The sequence below is a fragment of the Apteryx mantelli genome, chromosome 3, assembly GCF_036417845.1.
Source record: "Apteryx mantelli isolate bAptMan1 chromosome 3, bAptMan1.hap1, whole genome shotgun sequence".
NCBI lineage: Eukaryota > Metazoa > Chordata > Aves > Apterygiformes > Apterygidae > Apteryx > Apteryx mantelli.
Genome location: NC_089980.1, coordinates 25,519,854 through 25,542,672, shown reverse-complemented (window position 1 = coordinate 25,542,672; position 22,819 = coordinate 25,519,854). Strand labels below are relative to the sequence as shown.

The following is a 22,819-nucleotide window of genomic DNA, read 5'->3' as shown; positions in this document are numbered from 1 at the left end:
TCTACATGTACAGATACAAGCACACAACTTAGAGGTCACTTACATGGATCAAAGTGGAACCACAACCTTCCTCAAGAACACACCTCCTCCGGTGGCAACAATCACAGCAGCAGTGTAGAAACGGATAAAAAGTTCTTGCACAGAATGTCTCTTTATATACAAATATTGACAGGTATTCCTTGTGGAGAAGATATAATTTAAATTGTATAGTAGAGAAGTGCGCTGCTGAGTGAGCTTTGAGACCTCCATCAATACCCACTAACCTCTATTATACTCATGTTATAAGGCCTATAAGCTTTTAATTTATGACAGGGAAATGACAAATTGATTTTCCAGTTATTAATCTCAGGGAAAGAGCCAGTTCCTGAAGCTTTCCCCATTTCCTCTGGGTAAAAAGGGCATAGGGCATTCAGTCTACAGGTCTGGCTACTTATTAGGCCCTTCTGAAATTCTGTCCAATACTTTGGGGGACACCTGTGGGGTAATGTAAGGAAGCCTGCAGTGATAACTATTTTTCCCAGAAAATGGAGCATGAACAAGAGACTCCGTGCTCTCTGGCTGTCAATTCAGTAAACTGCAGAACACCAAGGAAGAACTCCTGGAAGAAGGCACATTAAATATAGGTCAGGCCCATGGAAGCGAGCACTGCCCCATTAGCATGAAGAAGCTGTGAAACTCCTTGCAAATTAAGCCCTAATGCCACCTTTCCGCTGCATGGCAGGAGATACAGCAGCAATCTGAAATTAGCAAACCCATCACAGGACAGAAGAGATCGGAAAACCATGCAAAAATGCAGGGGAGGAGAAGAAAGGATGTCAGCAGTCAGGCAAATTAAAGAGGTAAAATAATTGCAGGGTTTAACGATTGTTCCTGCAGAGACAGAAAATGTAAAAAGACATTTTCACCTACTTCTTTCCATTGTTGGGCACCAAGAAAGAGCAAAATGGCACACTACAAAGGACAGCAAAACACACACATCCCAACTGGGCACCAGCAGCCTTACTACCCCTAGCAGATGTCTGCTTGTCAGTAACAGCCTGGTCTTTGGGCTGCACCCTCTGGAGCTGACAAACTTGCGAGAAGCAACATGTTTTTAAGAGACGAGATCAGGAATTAGGAAAGAAATCAAGGAACCCCAGGGTACAGCAACACGCTGTGCAGCCTGAGGATTCATACAGCCTGACATGCCTTGCTTGCCTGTGCGTGAAGAGGAGACTGGCTGAGCAGCTGGACAGCAAATCAATCCCTTTCCCCACCACGAGGTTCCAGGCTGTGCTCATCAGGGACTTTGTTTTAATTTAAAACTACTTAGTGCAAATTAGCTTATCGCTCTGCATCCTTCCTTCACACCAGCACGTCTTCACCTGCTCTCCCCCGACCTTGAGTTTGCTGACAGGAATTTCTCCCCGCCCTCACGCGAGGACCCTTACAGCAGGCGCAGCGCACGAGGCGCGGCCGTTACCCCGCCCTCCGCCCCGACCGTTAGGGCAGGCGCAGCGCACGAGGCGCGGCCGCTACCACGCCCGACCGTTAGGGCAAGAGCGAGGCGCAGCCGTTACCGCCGCGCCCCCTCCCCGGCCGCTAACGGCACCGAGCGGCGCCCACTCCCGGACCCTGCCGCCCGGGCAGCCATTTCGCGACCCCACAACCGGGACGAGCGGGCCCCTGGGGTGCCGCCCCTTATGCTGCAGAGCCCCCGGCAGCCCCCTTTAAGGCACCGCTTTTATTTTTTATTTTTATTTTTTTAATGCTGCTGCCCAGGGCCTCTTCCTACCTTCTCTCTCCTTAAGAGAGCTTCCCAGCCCGTCCGCCTCCTGCTCAGCAGCACGGGCAGCCCTGCCGATGGCTGGGCAGGGCGGCAGCCCCCGTCCGTGCCGGGGCCGGCCCCGCAGCGGCGGTCCGCACAGTCGGCGTCCACCATCCCCGCTCCGGGGCGGGAAGGGGCTCCCGCGGCGGCGGCGGCGCGGAGCCGGCGTGCGGGGCGCGGCAGGGGGCAGCCGGCACCGTTGCGGGCAGGTGGGCGCTCCCCAGGGCTCCGCAGCGCTTGCTGCCTGGAGCAAGGGCGGCTTCAGCGCAGCTGGTGTCTCCCTGCAGTACCTAATGGGCTTGTCTTCCGCGGGGAATCGCCGGGGTTGTGGGAGATGTTACCACCTGCCAGGATCGCGCTCGCTTTGGCTCAGGGATGGATGCGGCCCAGCTCGCCTGCGAGGGCCAGATGTGCACCCGCAGCACTGCCTGTCCCTTAACCACGCACATTAAGAGAGAGAGAGAGAGAAAGAAACCTGCTAGCTTTCCCCCAAGAGATGCTATTTCAATTAGATTGTGTCCCGAAAAAATAAAGTTTTAGAGAAGCCGTACCCCACAGGACACATAATTCCACTGGCTTTATAGAAACACTAAATAAACTGCTAGGAATAGAACTGGGGAATCCTGGTACTCAGGTCTCCGTGCTAAGTGTAAGACATGTTGCTTTCATATTTGGAGAAGCTGTTCTCTCTTAATGCCAAAAGCTTTTAAATTAATCTACTGGAGGGCAAATAAGAGCTGGATGGCTCACATTCTCAAGTAAATGACAATAATGGAACCACTCATTTATTTGTTAAGAGAATCTTTAAAATGACAGCATGTATTTTATATCCACCCTGTTCCTCAGTGTGCACTAGGGACTGAATCACCAAAATCTTTGACAGCTGCTTTGTTCAGTGGAAATGAAGCTACAAAGAAGAGGGCCAGGAGTCCTTTATCAATCAATTATAAGCATGGTCTTTCACAACAGCTACAGAGTGAGGTGCAGGGAGAGGGTGTGGGAAGAACAGCCATTAATAGCTCCCTTTTTCATTTCTCCTGCTGTAAAAAAGTGACAGAGCTCATCCTCCACACAAGAAATATTTGTCCACCAAGTCTCCCATGCATGCAGTAAAAACAATCAATGAAAGTGCATTTCTAATGCCAGTTCTGGTCAAAAGTCTGAAGAACTGACTAACAATGATTGTTAGAAAACATGCTCCAGTTGGCTCAAAACAGTAGCTGGATGAATTGTCATATTTTGACAATTCATACCAGGGACGTCTTGCATGAAGTCTGAGAGTTCTCTAGAGGAAATGAATACTTGAGAGACAGGGAGAAAAGACATTTGTTGTCTTCCTGTGTGCTATTTTATTATTGAAGAAATGTTGAGCTGTCATTGGCATATTATCTGCAGATGAAAGAGGATATAAGGAAAAGAATAACTTCAAAGAAGGTAAAAATTTCTCCCTAATAAGATTTTTTTGTTCTTTGCTTAGCACAGCCGTCAGTTTACTTAGGCAGATGCTGCTTCTCCTGCGATTCACCCCCCTCCCCTTGGTGTTCAGCCCCATTACGCATGGCAAAAGGAACATCTAATTATTGTTAAACAAGAATTCTTGCACATATATATGGGGTCACAGCATCTGCTATTTTATATGGAGCAATTCCATTAATTTAGTGACAGTAACTGCTGTTAATTGAAGACTTACTCTGTTATAAAACTCTACCCACAATTATGTTAGAATACTTCCAAGATTACAAAAAGCTTCCTTTGAAAGTTAGGAGGTGTCTGAATTAAGGTGGTATATCACTTTTGCATTATCTTTAGCAACAAGGAATCAATTCATTTTTTCCTCTGGGACAAAATATTATTCTTCTTATTCCTCTCCTGACCTTATCTCACCTTCCAAACTGGAGCTTGTTGTAATAATTAGCCCATATCTTTACTTTTCACTATGGCTGCTATTTGAGTCAAGTATCATGATAGGGTTATCATTCTGAAGATGACAGTATTTGTCTGATTTGTTGTAGATTTAAAGAGCAAGTAGTCATGGGAACCTAACTGTAACACGAATTCATCTAGCTGGGGCCCTCCTTCCTGCTGTCTTCCCTTTTGTTTGATGTTCAGACTCATTGAGTTTACAGTCAGCAGTATCTAACCAGTACCCAACTCACATGAATGAAATGGGGTTTTGAATTCATACACACAAAAGTACTTGATATGAGCTGCACTTGGCCTGCCAGAAGACAAAACTAATAATCTGGAACCTCGCTAAGCAGCTGCCACACCACTGCTTCCTGAGCATCAAATACTCAGAGAGAATGACCCCAAATTATTCCACAGTAAAATTAGTTCAATGCATTTTTTTCTAGCAAATTCAATTCAGGAAATCATGATCTGCTCACAGACAACAATCCATTAGAAGGTGGAACCCTCCCCCCCCGGCAAATTAGTTTTCTGAAGACAGAGCTGAGTGAAACTATTAATAAGTTGCTAACAGAGGCCATCCTTTGGATTACGCTTTTAGTAGCTATTAAATCAAAGCTGTGAATAATTATGCAGTCCTGAAGGTATGTGCTCCTCCTCTGTCGAACTCGCCTCTTGTAGACATTTTTAAGTACACCAGTCATTTGATAACCTAATCTGCTACTTCCCTCTGAGTTGTACTTCCAGTTAACTTTGGAACCCAAAACATCACTATTGCCTTAAGTTTATAAATTGCAGAGAACAAAAACATCTATAAACTAGATAGCAGAAGTTTGATGCAGCAGGAGAGAGGTTTATCTGCATTTTGCAAGAATCGGTAATTAGTTCTGGGTGGTGGTAGTTCAGATGTTTTAAGATCCTTTTTTTTTCACTCTTCCCTCTTCCAACAGGAGTCTAGAAAAGCCTTCAGAATGTTTTTTAAAACACCAGCAAGGAATAAAAGTCTGTCTTACATTCTTTAGGCTATTCACTTGAGTGAATATTGAATAGGAAATAAGAAATAAGTTGCTTACAAGCCTATATGGCTTCTGAACAGAAGATAGAAGTAGGAAGAACTATTTAGTTTGACACAAGAGAGTTCAGTTGGCTGTGTCTACCATGGGGGCAAGTACCCCTTCAGTTCCTAGTCTACAGACATCTCTCCACACACTGCTTTTCCTTTGACATGGCAGAGAAGGTGTTGTGAACTTCACTAAGTCTCCTGGTCTGACTGGACTACAGGACATGCATGGCCTAGTGCAGATACTAGCCATTATGACTAAAACAGAAATCAAAAAAAAAAAAAAAAAAAAAAAAAAAAGGATGAACATCAGGAAAGATTCCTCAGTAAAGACATTTCTCAAAAGAAGCAGCAGATGCTTCACTAGTTGAAGTGTCATTTGTAAATTGTTTAGAAAGATTCTTAAAAATTACGCATATTGCTGGGCCTGCTGAACTGACTAAGAAATGACATTGTGATTCCTGCAACAAAAACGTTTCTTTATATTTGCTGGCATTTTCTTATGGTTCTGGGACGGTATGACTAAGTCTTTACATTAGCATTAGCCAATAAAGGTATCATGCCCTCACAGTTTCAGAGAAAAGCTTAAAGTCATGCTTCAGGATTACATTAAGCATTTAAGAATATCAAAAGGATGGAAAACATGATCTTGTTGAAAAGACTGAAACTGTGATCATATAAAGATGGTATGGCTTTGTGGGGTCATATTTCTCATTTTTGGAGGCTTGGCTTGACTTTATTCACTGTAAAATCTAAAAAGACTCACAGCCTAGTCTAACAACAGGCAGCCAGGCAGAGTGAGGCAGAGAATACTATTCAGCACTCCCAGCATGTACTCAGCTGTAATGCCCACTATGAAAATGGCATGACTCTCCCTGTAATGTATGGTAGTGTTAATGCAGGGGGCATGAGTATTCTCATTTGGTTACTATCATTGGGGGCTGCTAAAGATGTTTCTGCAGTTGTTAAAATGGCTTCACAGCTTTCAAAGCCAGGGAAGGTCTAACAGGCTCAAAGGAGCACCAGCATGAGACAGAAGTCCATAAAATGGACTCAGTAAACGTAGAATCGGAAAAGGGAATCAGGATTAAGCCAAATGTGCATTTATTTGACCAAATCTCTTGCAATAGGGATCAGTCTTCCATGCATATGGAAGAATATGGAAAATACAGGAATAAAACCTATGGTGTTTTATAAAAAGTGAATCTAAAGAAGTGTGGGTTTTTTTGCAGATGTGTGTCCTTCATCATCGTGAGCCTGACTCTCCAATGCAGTAGCCTCACTCCTCTTCCACCAGGTGAGGCACAGTCATGCTCTGGCATGCCTAAAGACCCACACGCAGCAATCGGTTGGCAGTAGCAACCACAATCTGTAGTAACATTCTGCTTTTTTCAAAGATAGGGCACTTGTTTGGGTGTGTTTGCTCAGCTGCAGTTTTTCACAAAGCTTGTAGGAATGCATTTCTCTCTCAAAGCTGGTTCAGAATGGCCAGTGCGTTCAGCTGCTATGGAGGGATCTGGCAAAGAGGTGCACAGGTACCATGAGTGCATAAGAATAGTGTTAAAAAGCAAAAGTCACCTCCTGTTTTCCAAATAGTCCTAGATGGCTATATTTATTCCAATTTGTCTGTTATTCTCATGAAGCGTGTTCTCTTTCAAAACAGAATTTAGACGGGCTGAATTGCATCTGATTTTTTTTCCAGTTGGTAGCTGTTTCTTCAGCTGCCACCTTACCATGCCAGAGTCATGCTCAAGGTTCATTGCTGGTGACTGGCCTGGGGGGACCTATAAGAGGGATTATTAACTGTGTGAAGGCTTCTAGGCCTTAAGGGGTGCCTGTCATCTGGAACCTCTTTTTTTTTACAGAAGCATTAATGGTTTTTATGCAGTAGACAGTTGATTTCTTATACAATACCTATACAGAAGAGAAAATTCATATCCAGCCAACCAGGGCAAGAAATAAAATATGTGGCTGGGTGCAGTTAATCATGTAAGCCTCAGGACAGAGTTCCATCAGTGCTGCAAATGGGAGATTAATATGCAACAATAAGTCCACATACGCAGAATGCATTAAAAGTTTTTTCTATGACATGAAATAGTCTGAGTTTGTCCTATGACATGAAATAGTCTGAGTGTACCTCAAAAAGAACAAAAGAAAACATAAAAATATGGGGATTTAAAGACTGGTCCTGCAGGCCAAATTCCCAAATAATTTTGACTTCATGAGTTTGACTTCATTTAAGTCTTTGTTTTCTGCAAAGTAGGTGGATTTTGCATCTCTGAGATGGTGAGCGATTAATAAGTGCTTGGATAGAGATAAATCTAGAAACCTCTAGACAAGATAAAAAAAGTCTTGTAAATGCTTCACTCAAGTATCCTGTTGTGCCAGTAATTATCTTTTAGGATTGCTGCATATAGTTTCAAAGATATCATCAAGTTCTGTTCCTGTCAGAACTACTAGAGCCAGTCCCTCAGAATTTTTAATTCTGAGTGGAGCAGGGAAGTTAGTTTGGCAGAGGAAGAGGGGACTTACATTTCAATTTACTCAGCCTTTCAATCAAGGAAATTTATCCAAAAGTGGAACATAGGAAAAAAGTAATTAAGACAACTAATATTTCCCCACTTCAACAATGTCAGTCAGTTAATTAGATGGGTCCCATCAGATGATTAGGCAAACAAAGTTTTAATAGAAGTTTTATTGAGCCCTCACTAGTAATCTCAATCACGATGTGAGCAGTGAGGAAAGCTTGTGACAGAAGAGAAAAACATTCTAGTAGTAAAGGACTTGGGCTTTATATCTGCTAATGATTTACTGTGTGATTTTGGATTAACCACTTAATCAGAAGGCAGGGGTGGTCCTGTGACAAGGTTACTAGCCGAGAGCTAGGATGATCTAACTTTGATCTCTTGCCTTGCTCTGCTGGACACACTGTGTGACCTTAAGAGAGCTGCCTAGATCCAGAGCCAATAAAGACGTCAGCTGCCATGCTTGTAGTAATTCTGGACAGATGGGGAAACAGAATGCTAGATTCTTGGGGAAGTTTACTATTAAACATTCAGGTGCCTAAAAGCTTCAGGGATGTAGCAGGATAGAGAGACCTTTAAGAATTGCCCTCTTAGGCTTGGGGTATGCTTGCATTGCCTGTTGGGCTGACTGAAAGTGAGCTTTGACTGGTCTGTGGGCTGATTTGGAAATCGTGAGGTGCAGTGCTGAGTGCAAGCTAATGACCCTTGCTGTGGAATAGACCTTGAGAGAGAGGTGATCTCTTAGATCAGAATACCAAAGACTCCTTATGTTTCACTGCAAAACTGTCCCCAGGTACCTCAGGCAGGTAGGATGTGATGATGAGAAAGGTTTTGCCACCTTTACCACCATCACCTGTGGAGAATCCTATTTATGGATAATCTTGAAGGTGAAGAAGTGGCTCTACTCCATGAACTCCCATCAGTCCTCTGCACAGTGCATGTCTAAAGTGGCAGGAAGTGTGTCTGCATAACGATGTTGTGGGGTGCTCCAGTCTGAAAAGCATTACAAGGGCCATTGCTACCCCTGTAATTTAGAACAGATTCTGCCAACCTTGGAAACCTTAAGGTGCAAAGCTGACAGAAACCAAACCAATCCTGCCCCTCTTCAAGATTCCCTATTCCTCCAAGGTGCCTGTCCTGAAGTACACCTCTTGAGAGAGAAAACAGCTTAGAACTGGAAACTGGCATTTTCTAAAGTAAGAACTAAACTAGTTAAGTGTTGTGGTAACTTTTAAAAAGAGAACATAAAGCACAGCAATACGCTCATCCAATTTTGAAGCATTGAGTGAAGACTGTATTTTGTGTAACACATGATCAAATTCCTGCTTTTCCTTGCAAAACAGATGGTTGGAATATGGTAGAATTTGGTCCTGTTCAACCAGCTAAAATCATCATAAACCATTTCTACTTAGATGCAGTACATTTATCTCCATGTGATGCTGTCAGATGGAATCAATGCTTTTAAGGTTTTAGGAACATCGCCTTTCCTTAGAATGGTATTTCTGAGAAATTTAAAGAGTTTAGGAAGAAGTAATAAAGGATAAATTAAAAATCATCCTTGCAACTTCTGAGAAAACCAAGTTAGAGAATAAGATTGTGCTACTGTCCCTTCCAAGATGAAATTGGTGTGTCCTCATCGTTCAAGCAGATACAACAGCTAGAAGCAGATATTGTATGCCAGTGGAAAGAATATATATTGCACACATAAAAGGCTGCAACATAAATTTGAAGAAATATGGGACTCCTTCATATAGGTAGGTCAAACTTTTCCCTCAAGCAGATAATTACAGGCTTGGGGTGAGTAAATCTTATTAGCCTCTCAGCATCTTATCTCCTCTCATAGAGACTGGTAGTAGATATATTCCACTTCAGTCACTTTCTGGATTGTGTATTAGATATTGCCTTATGCAATCTGGTTCTAACTATGACCATACTATTTCACAGTAGTATGGCTATGGTTTTGTCAGTAAATAGGTCATATCAGAGAACAGATGAAAACAGAACCCCAGATTTTGGAAGGGATGGGAGTTAAGAAAAGATACGGCAAGAAAAATTGAGTTTTGTACATGGCTCCTCTCTTTATAATATCACTGACTTCAACATACCACCCAAATGTTACAATCTGGGAGCTTGTTTTGTAGCTTTACTATATTGTAAATTTAGTTCGGCAGCTTGGCCTGCTAATACCAGTTCTGGTCTTCTTAAGATAATCTCCTGCTTTTGGAGTTGGAAACCACGTGTCAGGATGCTGGGGGGTTGCTGGGGGCCAGGAGCCAGGGGGAATGCCTGGGCTGGCAGGGCAGCAGCCTCGCCAGCCCCAGCAAGGGAGCAGGGCACCTGGGGGGCAGTTGAGGGCCTCAAAGCCATAACACCATGGATATTTTAGCATGAAACATTTGACCTTTATTGTTTTTCTCCTCAGCTACACCAGTGTCATTAGGCATTTAGTTACAGCCTCTTGAGGATAACATAAACTCTACTTACTGTGTCGTCCTCTATGAGGGAAGAAGGGGGATGTATCTTTCATGATCCAGGTCAAGTTCCAAGCAGAGAAATCAGGAGGAAGTGGAGGGCTGCTTGGGAGATCCAAAGTGCTCAAACCTTTCAGTAAAAGGAAAAAAGAAACATAAATGTTATGTATGTCACAATTGTTTGTATGCTACATATCAAGCCCAAAGTTCTTAAAACAGCCTTACAGACCATATGCAATAAGCACTGATACTCAACTACTTCTTGGATGGGAAACAAAATTTAAACAGCATATAGCAATACTACACAGCTCTTTGATGGGCAGTAAAAAATACAATATCCAGTGAAAAACTGCAAGCTCAGTTATATGCAGTTCTATTTCAATAGAAGCAGAGTCAGTAGAGTTTCAGTATCTGAAATAATATCCTTCCTGATACATGTGCACACAGGGAGAAAAGAGATAAATTGCTTTGCATAGCAAAATTGTCACCAAGAAAACCTGTCAACTTTAATCCCACACTGATTCTAAGTTCTCCAAGTCTCAGTGCTTCAAGAATTTTTTTTTTTTAAGTTTTGTTAGCATCTGTTAGATCCTGTACATGCAACAGACAAACCTCTACCCAGCTTCTGTTCAACAACCAAACGCACCTCAAACAAGCCCTTGGGGAACAGATGCTACAGTGACCCAGAACAGGCCAGGACCTATACAAATCTGCACGGAGCTCTGCAAGACCAGGATGACATTAGAGGTGCAAAGAAAAACAGTATCTGAAGTAACCTGCAAGGTCAATGAGCAAAACAGAATTCCATTAACTTTGGAAGCACAGATTTTCCCCATGAATGTTTAAGTTGGATTTTCTGAAGATGGCAGAATCTTGAGTATTTTCATCTCATTTTTGAGGTTCTCAGGGGAAAGGTAAGATTACATTCTGTAGAAATACAGGCAGGCAAAAGTTGGGCTTGGGAAGTTTGTTTGATGCAACTGAATTAAACTCTGTTTTGCTAATATGTTCCAATTTCTCACAGAAGCCATGAAGAATGTGTTGTTCAGAAAGAAAAAGAAATAGTATGTACATTTTTGTTCTATTAAATAGTATTTTTGTTAAGTAAGAACACTACCACAGTGGCTTGCTTGAATTCTTTTAGTTAGTAACCAGGTGCAAGGTCCTGATAAAAGTTTGGTAAAACTTTCTGTAACAATAGGAATTAATTAATTTGAGTGATAATTAATTCAGAGTTTCAAAGAACTATCCTCTTGAATGGATAAAAAATAGTGGATAATAAAAGATGCATTTAAGAGGATAGTGGTAAGCAAGGCTGAAGCTTTGGGGAAAAAAACTGCTTTGATTTTACTAAAGCTCTGCTTAGCTCTGCTTTCCTCTCCACTGAAGAAAAGCATGATAATTTCAGAGGGACTTGTCAGAAGCTTAAGTAACAAGTGTTAGTTAAGTCCTATCTCATCTCAGTATAATGTAATTTTCAGCACGCTGCTGTAACTGAGTAACAATAGCAAAACCAAGAGAAAAATAACCATTCTTTTGTAACTATTCTGTAACTCTTGCACTTTGCTTAGAGCAATCATCTTCAGGATAAGAGTGGACCTCACCCTGTTTCATAAGCCATCCTAAAATGGCAAAGATTTAATTTCCCTAATGGCTACTTTAAATCTGGTCTGTATTCTAAGTTATGGCACAATAACTGACTATCAACTATTATTGTTTGCAATTTAGCAACACAGTGGAACAAGCCAGTGATTTATGTGGGTAGGTATCAAACCTAGTGTCCTGCTTTCAACTGTGAATTATGAAGCAATAGGTAACTATGGAATAACATTTATATTGGATTTTCCTTCCTAACTTCAAGACATAGTTGACATGCCTTTTTGATATAGCTGATTATGGCAAATAATGTCAGGTTTCATTATAACAGATACAATTGCTGCTAAGAACAGATTTTTCTTCCGATAAATGGGCTTCACTTTGGTGCTAATATAAAATAATAAACAAAGCAATAATGCTAATAAAAATTGAGCTCCTGAAATTGGCTAGTTTCAAAAGCAATGAGTGTATTATGTGCATTTTGCTTGATGTGAGATGTCTGACCAGCATCAATATCCCTGTTATACAACATCAGTGTCCAATGACTCTGCAGAATGGAGAAAGATTTACTATCCTAACACTGGTCATATGTCTCCCACAGACAAGAACTTTAGGACCTCTTTACCCCTAAAGACCCAAATGAATGCAGATGTCATGCATACAGTATTGACAGAGAACTAAGCCTTGGGATCTGAATCCTGTGAAAGCTTAACACAAACCTGAAAACCCTACCTGTTCCCAATCTCTGTTCCCATGGAAAAATTACCTGAGTGAAGGTCACTCAGATGCCTTTCCTTCCCTGACACTGCAGACACAGAACTCAAGATTAAATCACCACTAGTATTCTGACCAACCTTTTCTGGGAATCAATAACATAATGATAACCTGTAGTACCCTAAATTGCCTGGCACTTCTCACATTCAGAAAACGCTTCTGATGACTATAATCCAATACATATCTCATTCCTCAGAAATCAGTCCTACCTTCAGCATCAGCTAGGTGGATATGTTCCCTCTGTCACCAATATATGCAATAAATTGATATAAAAGATAATGTTGAGCATCTGAGCAGAGAAGACAGGGCAGTCCAGGTACCTGAACCTCCTCTGTGTCAGCAGCCAGAGGTGCATAAGATCAAGAATTGAAAGCTTCCCTCTCTCTTTTTTTTTTTAAACAATACCATGGATCCAGTTCGATTCATTTTAACCTAATAACCTTTTTTTCTCATATTCTTCAGGATTAATTTTGTAACTTCATCTCAAATGATTTGCTTGGGCTATTGATCTGAACTTGAAGACAAGAAGATTGTATCAGAAGTTATGAATCCTTCCCAAGTAAGTTATCTTCAGAGAAAGATGCTGGGTAAAAGGTTTTTGTATAGCCAGAAGGCTACTCTTCACAGTGAGGAATGATATGATTTCAGAGAGAGCTATAGGTTAGACAAAAGAGAGACCTTTCCTCTTCTACCTCCGGGGTGTTTTATGTCCAGAAAGGTAATTACAGAAGACCTGCATATCAGCTAAACAAATGCTTCTTGTGCAGCCAGGTTAATGCAAATTTAGACTACAATGTAGCCATTTTACAAAATAAAGGTTTTTTCTTCCCTTTCCAAAACAATTAAGATTGAAGCCAAAAAGCACTAAGAAATTTTCTTCTCATTCTTTTAAAATATGCAAACCTCTCCTTCTGGTTGTTTGTACCATGGTGCTCTATCACTTGTCAACAGTAAACCTAACTTTTTACAAAAATTAATGGATTAGCAACTGGAAGCTGACAGCTCCATTTTTAGTAGCCAGAAGTTTGGCAAGGTACAGCAGAGGTTTCTTTGATATTTCTGCCTAAAGGAACATCCAGGGCCAAAGTCTGACCCAAGGTATTCAATCACAGCTAGAAACGCACACCTGAAGAGAACATTTGACATTTCTATTTTTGAACTTGTACAAAGGAATCTCCTTAGGGGATGTGAAATTCATTCAGCTCACCAAGATTTTTGGTAAGAAAAAAAAAAGAGAGAAAATGATTCACATGTACTGAAGCCAAGCCTCAGGGCCAGAAGTTCATTAAATAAAATATTTATATACTATTTTAATGAAAAATATCTCTTTAATAGAATACTCCTACATGTTCACATAAAAAGAATGGAAAAACAAGAAAGGCTTTCTTCCTGGGTTATTTTTAAACAAACAAGATTTTTTCCCTTTGTCACCCTTTCTAGAAGAAGCAGGAAGTATCCCCAGCAATTACTATATTTATTTTTCTAACATTCTCTACAGTGCAAAAATGTAATTGAACTTTTATTAAAAAAAATGCCATTTTTAACTAAAAAGTGCATCTACATGTCACAGAATATCTTAGCACAAGTCCTTTGCTTGTTACTACCTTTGGATATTGCTTCATTGCTAAATGGATTAACTTTCTCACTTTGCTAAGCTGTATTATTCCCAGTTTCTCAGAGCTGGTCCTCACAGAAGTTGTGTCCTAGCAGTAAATAGGACATAAAATTTTTCCAAGAAAAATCTAAAAAAATATATTGAGAACCAATGCAGGCAACCTGGTATCTTTATGCTTGCATAGTTACCTTTATGTTTTTTCATATATACACAAAGGTTCTTATTATTGTTCTGTAAGTCAGTGGTGATCTGAGGTGATAAACCTACATGTAGCTTTCTTGTAGATTTCAGGGTTGCAACAAATTTGTAAGTAATAACTTAGATTCAACAGTACTTTCAGCTATATCTACATCTGGAAGAATATCTCAAAATTATTCCTATTTGTTTGCATGTAAATTAGAAATCAACCTTAGCAGTATTTGTGGCTCCTGTTTATAACAGTGATCAAAAAATAGTTTTTAGGAAAACTTAAAATTATGTGTTTAGAAACAGCCTCTGTTAAGATCTGGATTTTTCTAATCTCTGGAAAAGCCTAACATTTCAAAAAATCTTATTCCAGATCTAAGTAAAAGGCAGACATTTTTCACAGAAAGTATATTACATAATATCTTTTCCCCTATTGAAAAAAAAGTCCCAAATCTACTCAGGATCAAGCCACCTTCACTTCATTAAAACAAACAAAAAGTCTTATGGGACAGCTGACCATCCCAAGTATGGAGATCTCTGCAAACTGCTCCTTTGAACCAGAAGCAGGCCAAGGAAATCCTGGAAAGGGGCAAATCCAACATTACAGGGCTCTGAAGCCCAGCATCTCCATCTTGCAGAAGAGGATCCCAGACATTTATGAAGTCCTGGCTAGCTGTGACTAACGGGATTTTCAGGCTTGCTCCTATATAGCTGAGTGCGTATGTACCCAGAGGTCCTTGCTAAAGGATTCCCGAGCTCCTGACTCCACAAAACTTCTTAGTTTCAGTTTTTTGGGGGAAAAGGGAGGCAACTTGGGAAAAAAATTGCCTGAGAATTCCCTGTAAGCTCACAGATTCACTGGTGATCCTCATGATTGCACTAACAGTGTTTATGCATCCGCTTAGAAGTTTTCATTTTTTTCCCCTCTTCCCATCTGTAAAAATATGCAGTCATCCATAAAAGTGCAAAGAACACATTATAACATCACAGTGACTAGACACCACCAAAAATAACAAACAAAGCAAATAGTTTATGAAGAATCACAGAATCACAGAATGGTTGAGGTTGGAAGGGACCTCTGGAGATTGTCTAAGTCCACCCCCCCTGCTCAAGCAGGGTCACCTAGAGCACGTTGCACAGGATCGCGTCCAGGCAGGTTTTGAATATCTCCAGAGAAGGAGACTCCACAACCTCTCTGGGCAACCTGTTCCAGTGCTCTGTCACCCTCACAGTAAAGAAGTTTTTCCTCATATTCAGATGGAACTGCCTGTGTTTCAGTTTGTGCCCGTTGTCTCTTGTCCTGTCGCAAGTCCTGTCCTTGTCCCCAAGTTTAGTCCACAGACTAAACTGTGCTCTTACAAATTATTGTCTAAATGACATAAATAAAATTCAAAATCTGATTACAGTCCAGGCAGAGAACAAGACAAAGGGCAAAATTATTCCACTCAGTTACTTGCTCTGAGTAGTTGGTGAGCATTACTTACACTAATAGGTGGATGTACTCCAGGCTTTATTTTTACAAACTTTTTCTGAAGTATGAAAATGTTCACTGACAGTCTGTCAAGTTTGTCTTTTTCAGTTGGAAAATATATTTAATAATGCATTATGTTACAATGATTTTATGTCAAATTGAAAGCCTGAGGAGTACAAGTAAATGATAGTATGCGTGTCTCAGAACTTGCGCTGGATTGCTGTGGAGAAGAAATTTGCATTTAGTGGGTTGTAGCCGATCTGTGGATAGTGAATTCAGTTAGACATACTGCATGAGGCATATAAGTGATCAACGATGCTGACAGACAGATGCTTGATGAGTAAATTTGGGACTAGCATACTTCTTGTACATGAAGCATGTGTCACTAATAAAACTGTATTTAACTTAACAACTGTGTTATCCTTCTAGCCCAAACTACTCTTTTTTCAACTTTGTAAGGCTTATTTAAAATTTTTTGTTAACCCTTTTCTGTTAGAAAAGCATCTCCTTTCCACAAAAAAAATTGACTTTTTATTGAGAACACAAGTGCCTCAAAGCTGACTCATTCAATCAGAAAATATGCCAAGGAGCTCTGCATCCCTGTTCTTTCTACAGACTGGGCAGTCCCTCTGACCTACTGTGTCCCATCCCATGGACATTTATGGATGCAAGGAGAATCTGTGCTAAGTCTGGGAAATGTGGGCTGGTTAGAAGATCTTATCTCTAGCAGAAGAGAAGGAGCATGAAGCACCCAAAATACGATTCTGTAAGGGCACTGTGACAGGGAAATATTAACAAAGTATTGTGTGTGTTGCTGGTCATTACAGACCCTCCAAAAAAATTCCTGTTAAAAATGCTAATGAAAATAATGTTGTTTTCTTTGCTGCTTTTTGTGAATTGTTTTTCGTATTGGCATGCATACTGTGAAATCTAAGAAGTTTTTTAATTTCTACTTGGAGAACAGCTGGCATCATAAGACCTTCAAAAAGCAATTAAAATGACCAAGCTTATATTCTACTCTGTTCAACTAATATAGTTTAAAAATATACTGCCATCTAGAGCATATTATTGCACCTGAACTGCTCTGCAGCTGCTGAGGACCTGCCCACTAAAACATCACAAAACAGCAATGAATCACTGATAAAGAGCTCAGGGTCTCAATTACAGACCAGATACTAGAAATGGCTTAAAGTTGTTACTCATCTGTGTGCGTACAAGAAACCTTTAAAAATACAGTAGATTGATCTTTGCCTTAGTAATCTCTTACAACACAATTAAACATCATCGTTTGCAGCATGAGGAAAACAAAGAACCAAGTGTTAGCAATTGAGCAGCTCTCGACTAGGGTTAGTCCCTTCAGTAGCTGAGGCTACCGTCAAGAGACAGCACTTCTCCTGCCTATCCAGCCTGTAGCTCAGCTAAAGAAAGGGGCAAAGCCCTTTAGCAGCAAAGCTTCATGTGCATTCTTAATTTTGGACACTTGCAGATTTTATCAGCTTTTAGATATTACAGCATCACAACTGGAGAAGGTGGAGGAGACTTAATGGGGCTGCAGTATTTCAACACGAGGCAATACTTGTCCTCCTCTTTATACTGATAACCTGTGCATCTGAATGATTGACCATATCTACCAGTGAGAAACAAGCCATTTATGTCCAGCTGTTTCCCACAACATGGAAAGAACTCGGAGACACCTGAGCCACCCCACCAGACACTGCAGTCAACAGGAATGTGCAAGATAATGTCTGTGGAATAGGCAGCCTTCCTACTGAAGTGCAGTGCACTACGTACTTCAGGGTCCCAATAGCCTGGATTTTTTGTGCACATATAAAAATAAAGGGATTCTTCCATGGTCACCTGGGGTATTTGTCTACTGTAGCTTAGAAAACCTCCAACAAAACAACATGTGAAAGGCAGTATTAATTTTTGGTTCATGTGTGTTAACTTCAGAGATTTCATTTAGTCCTTGGGAATCGCTCCACTGACTTCTGTGCCTGTTGGACCAGACCTTAGAAAGACTATCCTTTATGTGGTTCTTCATCCAGAAGAATACAAAGCATCTCATCTGTCACAACTGGGATCCCCATCCCATGCATTCTCAGTGTTCACCTATTTCCATAAGCCAGATTACTCCTGTGAGCATACAGTTCCTCATTCAGTACCCACTTAATATAACCTCTAGAAAGTATAGTGGCCAGGCTTTCAAAGAAAAAACATAGCAGTCATTTTGACAGAATTTTAATATTTCATTATGTACACAGACTTCAAACCGTACAGTGCCTTTACCTTTGATTTATGCATGGCTACTTCCATATTTAACACATACGCCTAGTTGGAGTCTCTCAACAAATTTTCACTTTTCTTATATCTTTTTGAGTAGTGTAATTAAGTAAAAAGAGAGGAACAAACCCAGAAACAATCTCCTGCTCTACACCCACTTAAAACCATTTTTTGTACTACACTGAATGTGTACTAGACCAGAATGCGTATGCAAACTTACACGTCCAAGCAGTTTTGACTTTAACACAGCTGTGGACATTTAGATTCTCAACAGCCTGCAGTCCCTGCAAATTTTAATACAAGTTCACAGTTCTATCAACATCTGTGTCTTTTGATCTGGGTTTCTTGTTTTCAAGGTATAGACTTCAATGCTTACTTATTTTTGTCTCCATATTTCTTAAGTTTCTATGGGCAAAGTGACATGCAAAAATTCCTTGAACATTTAAATGTTGGAGCAATAATTATTGGAAAGTTTAGGTGCAGATCTGAATCTTTGTGGTCTGCAGGAGTCTGTTCACACTCAGATTAGAGAGCCTCCATGACCTTTTGAAAATCTTTTTTGGATCAAGGTGAAAATGGTGGTAAGTCACTTGTCCTCTCATGTTTTCATATCATATCAGTAACTCTGGTTCTGGAGATGCCCATAACAAAGTTTAGGGAACATTGTTTGCTTTCATACATAGCAAAACTAATTAAAAAGTCACTCTCTTAATGATCCCCTTCCAACTCAAATCCATCTACATTCACACATGACCTGAACATTTAAAATCCTCTCTTTCACAGTATTGTAGCATTGAGCTTGAATGGGGGTGGAGGGGAAGTTCATCTTTAGATCAGATGTTCATAAAGGAATTCTGGATTGAAGTCTCCCACAGAAACTGTGACTCAACTATGCTGTAGAGGAGAGGGAACACCTTAAGAAGGGTCATTGTAGCTTTAGAGGCTTTGCCCAGTTTAAATCCGTGGAATAATTCCAAAACCTTGCCATCTAAAGGTGACATTTTAAAAGAAGAAACTTTTAAAATATGCCTGCTGTATCAAAACATAAAGTTAACACTCTGTAGAATTATGTGAAGCACTGCATATGTACAATAGATACAAACTGTGAAGGAGTGACAGTTATGAATTTCCTGTCACTTGTATGGCTAAAACCATTTATTTGCTGCATTAGGCATTTCTGTTAAGAAATATTCTGGCAGAATAGCAACAAACATGCAAAATGTTTCTGCACCAGAGAAAATACTAGACATTTGTTATTGGTAGGCAAGCTGCATTATCTCTAGAAATAGCAAAAGGGTGTGATGACTATTTCAATCTAAAGCCCAGCTGTCTTGGCAGTAACAATAAAAACTAGTTCATATTCCCTTTACTGGGAAAGATGCCAATGTGGTTATATTGTCTATTTTCACTGCAACATTTAATTTTGCTTAAGGTAAAGGACATCATCTCTGGCTACAACTGTGGGATATTTAGATGTGAAAGGACTTCTCAAGAAAATTCTGCAAGTGCTACCAAAATGAAAGCCATAAAACACCTGAGTGAGAAATGAAAAACTCTTATCTTCACCTAGATAGACACCTCTGAGTTGACTATGAGTGGAAGTTGTAAAAGGGAAAATTACTGGTCATTTTGTTTTTCAGTTGCAAAAGAAAAATGAGAGGCAGTATCTCTGGAGATACCCTAAATTTTTTTAGGGTGTTTTTTTTCCACTGTGGCACAATTTTGCTCTCTATAGCTGCTTTCCAAAAATCTTAAATGTTACATAATCCTCAGCATTCGCATAAGAAGAGTGAATGATGTTGTAAAGCAGCAGATGCAGCCAGCTACAACTCTCCTCTGCTGGATGGCACCAGAGCAGTTGACCTATGTGATATAAGAGATTCCCCTCCAGCTCAAGTGACAGGGCCTCATGTGTGGAGCAGGACGGCTGAGGTTATCTTTGCTGATGCAGAGTGCGCAGCTGTGAAGTCCTGCCTGGCTTCATATTTGGTTTTTGGTATATGTAGGGCTACCCAAATACTCAAGGAGACACAGTCACTGCAAGTCTAAGATAATGAGAAAGGGCCAGGTGACAGAGAAAAGAAGAACCTTCAGTTTTCTCTATTGCATACAGTATTCCTAAATGCTGCTACAGCCTTCTTCTGCTGGGTCCAAACTGGTGAGGAGGGCTGGGCTGAGGAGCTCGACCTTGATGAAAATGTAAAGAACTGTAAACTGGCTAGGAGCAGACCCAAACCACAGGGCAAAAAAATGAGATGATGGATTTGTTACAGAATTATATACCTTTTACATGTAAGAGAACTAACAAACCATGGGATAAAGTGACCTGCTCAAATTCACCTAGCAAATAGGTGGCAAAGTTTAGAAAACAAACTATTGTTTCCTTCTCTCCAGAGGTTCCTCCTTTTGCTACTCCAGCCACGTCTCTGTCAAATGACTTCACTCTGTTTTGTGAAAGTGAAATTCTGTACATCTGGCACAGAGCCAGCATGTGGAAAGGGCTTTCATCTACACAAAACCCCCCCAACAAAACAGCCTTGCAGGAATATCTAGAAGGACAATAAGATATTTAATACAGAGATTTTTGTTTTTTATTTTTCCCTGAGTTTATGGCTGTCTAGATCCCTTCCTGCAAAAGTGAAATAACTTAGCTTCTTTTCCCCCCAGACCCTGTGCTGTTTGAAAAGAATTTCCCAAAGTGATTACCAAAAGGCCTGTAAGAGAAATGATTACAAATGGCTGAGTTAACTGCTCCGGACGGCCTCATCAGTCATCATAATGTGGTCTCAGCACAAGACTCATCAGGACAGGAAACTTGTCATGACAGATGACACCTCTTTAAGAATACTTCCTCCCATGGCTTTTCACCAAGCAAGTCCTCCTGGGATAAGGTGCTTGCAAATAATGGTCCTTAAGCAATAATGAAGGAGAAATCATCACCAGCTGCCTTCAGCAAGCTGCTTCAGTGCATCAGGGTTTGTTTTGTGGTTTTTTGTTTTTTGTATTTTAGTTTTAGCTTTATCTGCCTGCATGTCTTGAAATCAAAGTACTTCCAGGAGCTGCTTTAAAGCTGAATTTAGAGCTGATGAAAAGCGAGACAAATTAAGAGAGAGAAGGCCAGAAAAGGCTGAGACAGCACTGCTAGTCTCATGCTACTTTTTCACTGCCCACCCCAAATGCTGTAAAACAATTTGCAATCTATGCCTCATTTTTACTCATCTAGAAAAGGAAGAGAGTACAGTTTTGTATTATGAGTCTGCTGTGGAAACCGGTAAGTTGAATTTTGCAAGTTGCACAGAGCCTTCTGTGATGAGTACCACAGTAAAGCCCATTATAAATAAAAGCCAACTTATCGCTCTGTAGGTAATGTTTCATGAACTGGAACTTCAGAGAGCTAATTCCATTCCTAGCTCTTCTTATCTGCAATGGGATCTAAGATAAATTGTGTAGTTTCTCTTTTTGCCTTGTCTTTTTTACTGGTAAAATGGAAGCAATCATGCTCACTGTGCTTTGGAATCCTTAGATAAAAAGCAGTAAATATTTTTATACAGATGTGTCAGAAGAAAAGTTTTCCAAACCTCATTTCCCTTAAACTCTATTGTCCTGCTCCTCACGTATAGTTTTTAACATTGGGGGGGGAGTTTTTTAAGAAGAACAGTTGGCTTCTTAATGACACACATTCTGGTCACAGTTAAGAGGCAAACATTTGCAATGAACAGTTCTGTTTGTGAAATTTGGCACTTGCTGGCTGCTTGCAAATTGTTCATGGACAGACCACAGTTGATAAATACTTTGAAATTACTCAAATATTTACTGGGAACAGATTTTAGCCTTTGGGGGTTTTTTTTGTTTGTTTTGAATACTATGCACCATTTGGTCTTTCAGATGCCTATGGAATTGCATGGGTGTTAGATCTGAACAGATATCAGAATTTCTGTTTTGCAGGAAACTGTGATTTCTGTTTCTTTCTGTTCCACTCATTGGAATGAACAAGAACAAATCTGAAGTTTCCTGGAAATGAAATCTTATCTAGGAAAACAGTTTGGGACCAAATGTTTTGTTTGGAGGAAATAAAATCAAAGGGTTTCATGTCAATTTTATACAATACCATAGTTGCAACTGACGTAAAAGATCCAAAGACTTCATTATGGTAAAGTCAAAACATTTCATTCTGATTTCCTCCCAGACAGGAAAAGACCCCAATATTTTGTTTAAATTGATATAATCCCATAGGAAATCTAGTTTTCAAAATGGTATTTCCTGATGGAAACTCTGAGATCAGAAAACAACTTAAGCTGTCCTAATTCTTGTGCATCTCACAAGATCACGCCCTGCCCCATGACTGCCAGGACACTTCCCTGGCAATCCGCTGGCATGGAGCTGGAAAAGCCACTCAGCTTGGCCAATGTGAAAAAGCTCTCTGTGAGTCAACTAGTTCTTTTAGAAAATTTAGTAAAGAGCAAAACAGAGTGAGAACAGTTATAGTAAATGCATAAAAAATCCAAATGAAAGAATTTGGATTGGGAGAAGTCTTTTGAAACAATCAGTTTTACAAACCACCTTTCTTCTTCTGAGGCCTGCGTAATATCCCTCTGCTAATGATAGTATTAGCACTCACAGAAACTATCAGATGAGGATTCAGGGCATTTTAAAGGTTCTTTTCATACAGTTTAGCAAGTAGAAACAAAAAGCAGCCAGTACCACCAGCCCTCCAAAAGCCATTAATAAACAGACTTTGGATTACCCAGGACTACAGTTTGACACATTCTGGGAAACTCTATATAATTATATGAAAAGTTAGTATTTGTATTAAGAAAACTGTTACTCAAAACTGTTGTAGAGGGTTACCTCACAGAAAAGTACTTGCTGCATGCCATGACGCAGTCTTAGAGCATCTTCCCCCCTCTAATCTGTGTGTCGTGGAGAGGACTGCATGGGTTCAGCACTGAGACACCCACCGAAACTGCCTTGCTTCTTCCATGACAGACCTCACCCCAGATTCAACCCACTCAAGTCATGTTTCATAGATCTTAGAGACACATTTCTGAACACCTACTTAAGCAAAAAATTGCTTTGTGAATGTAAGTGGCCATTTTTCCATTCCATTTATTAAAAGAAATCCAGGC

General features: G+C 40.4%; 1 protein-coding gene across 1 annotated transcript in view; it reads right to left on the bottom strand.

Moving 5' to 3' along the window:
- ALK (ALK receptor tyrosine kinase) overlaps positions 1–22,819 on the bottom strand; it is a 325,887-nt gene that overhangs the window by 232,994 nt on the left and 70,074 nt on the right. The window contains exon 2 of the mRNA XM_067292965.1: positions 9,785–9,901. Within this exon, the coding sequence (XP_067149066.1) occupies positions 9,785–9,901 (117 nt within the window). The remainder of the gene's footprint in view (positions 1–9,784; positions 9,902–22,819) is intronic.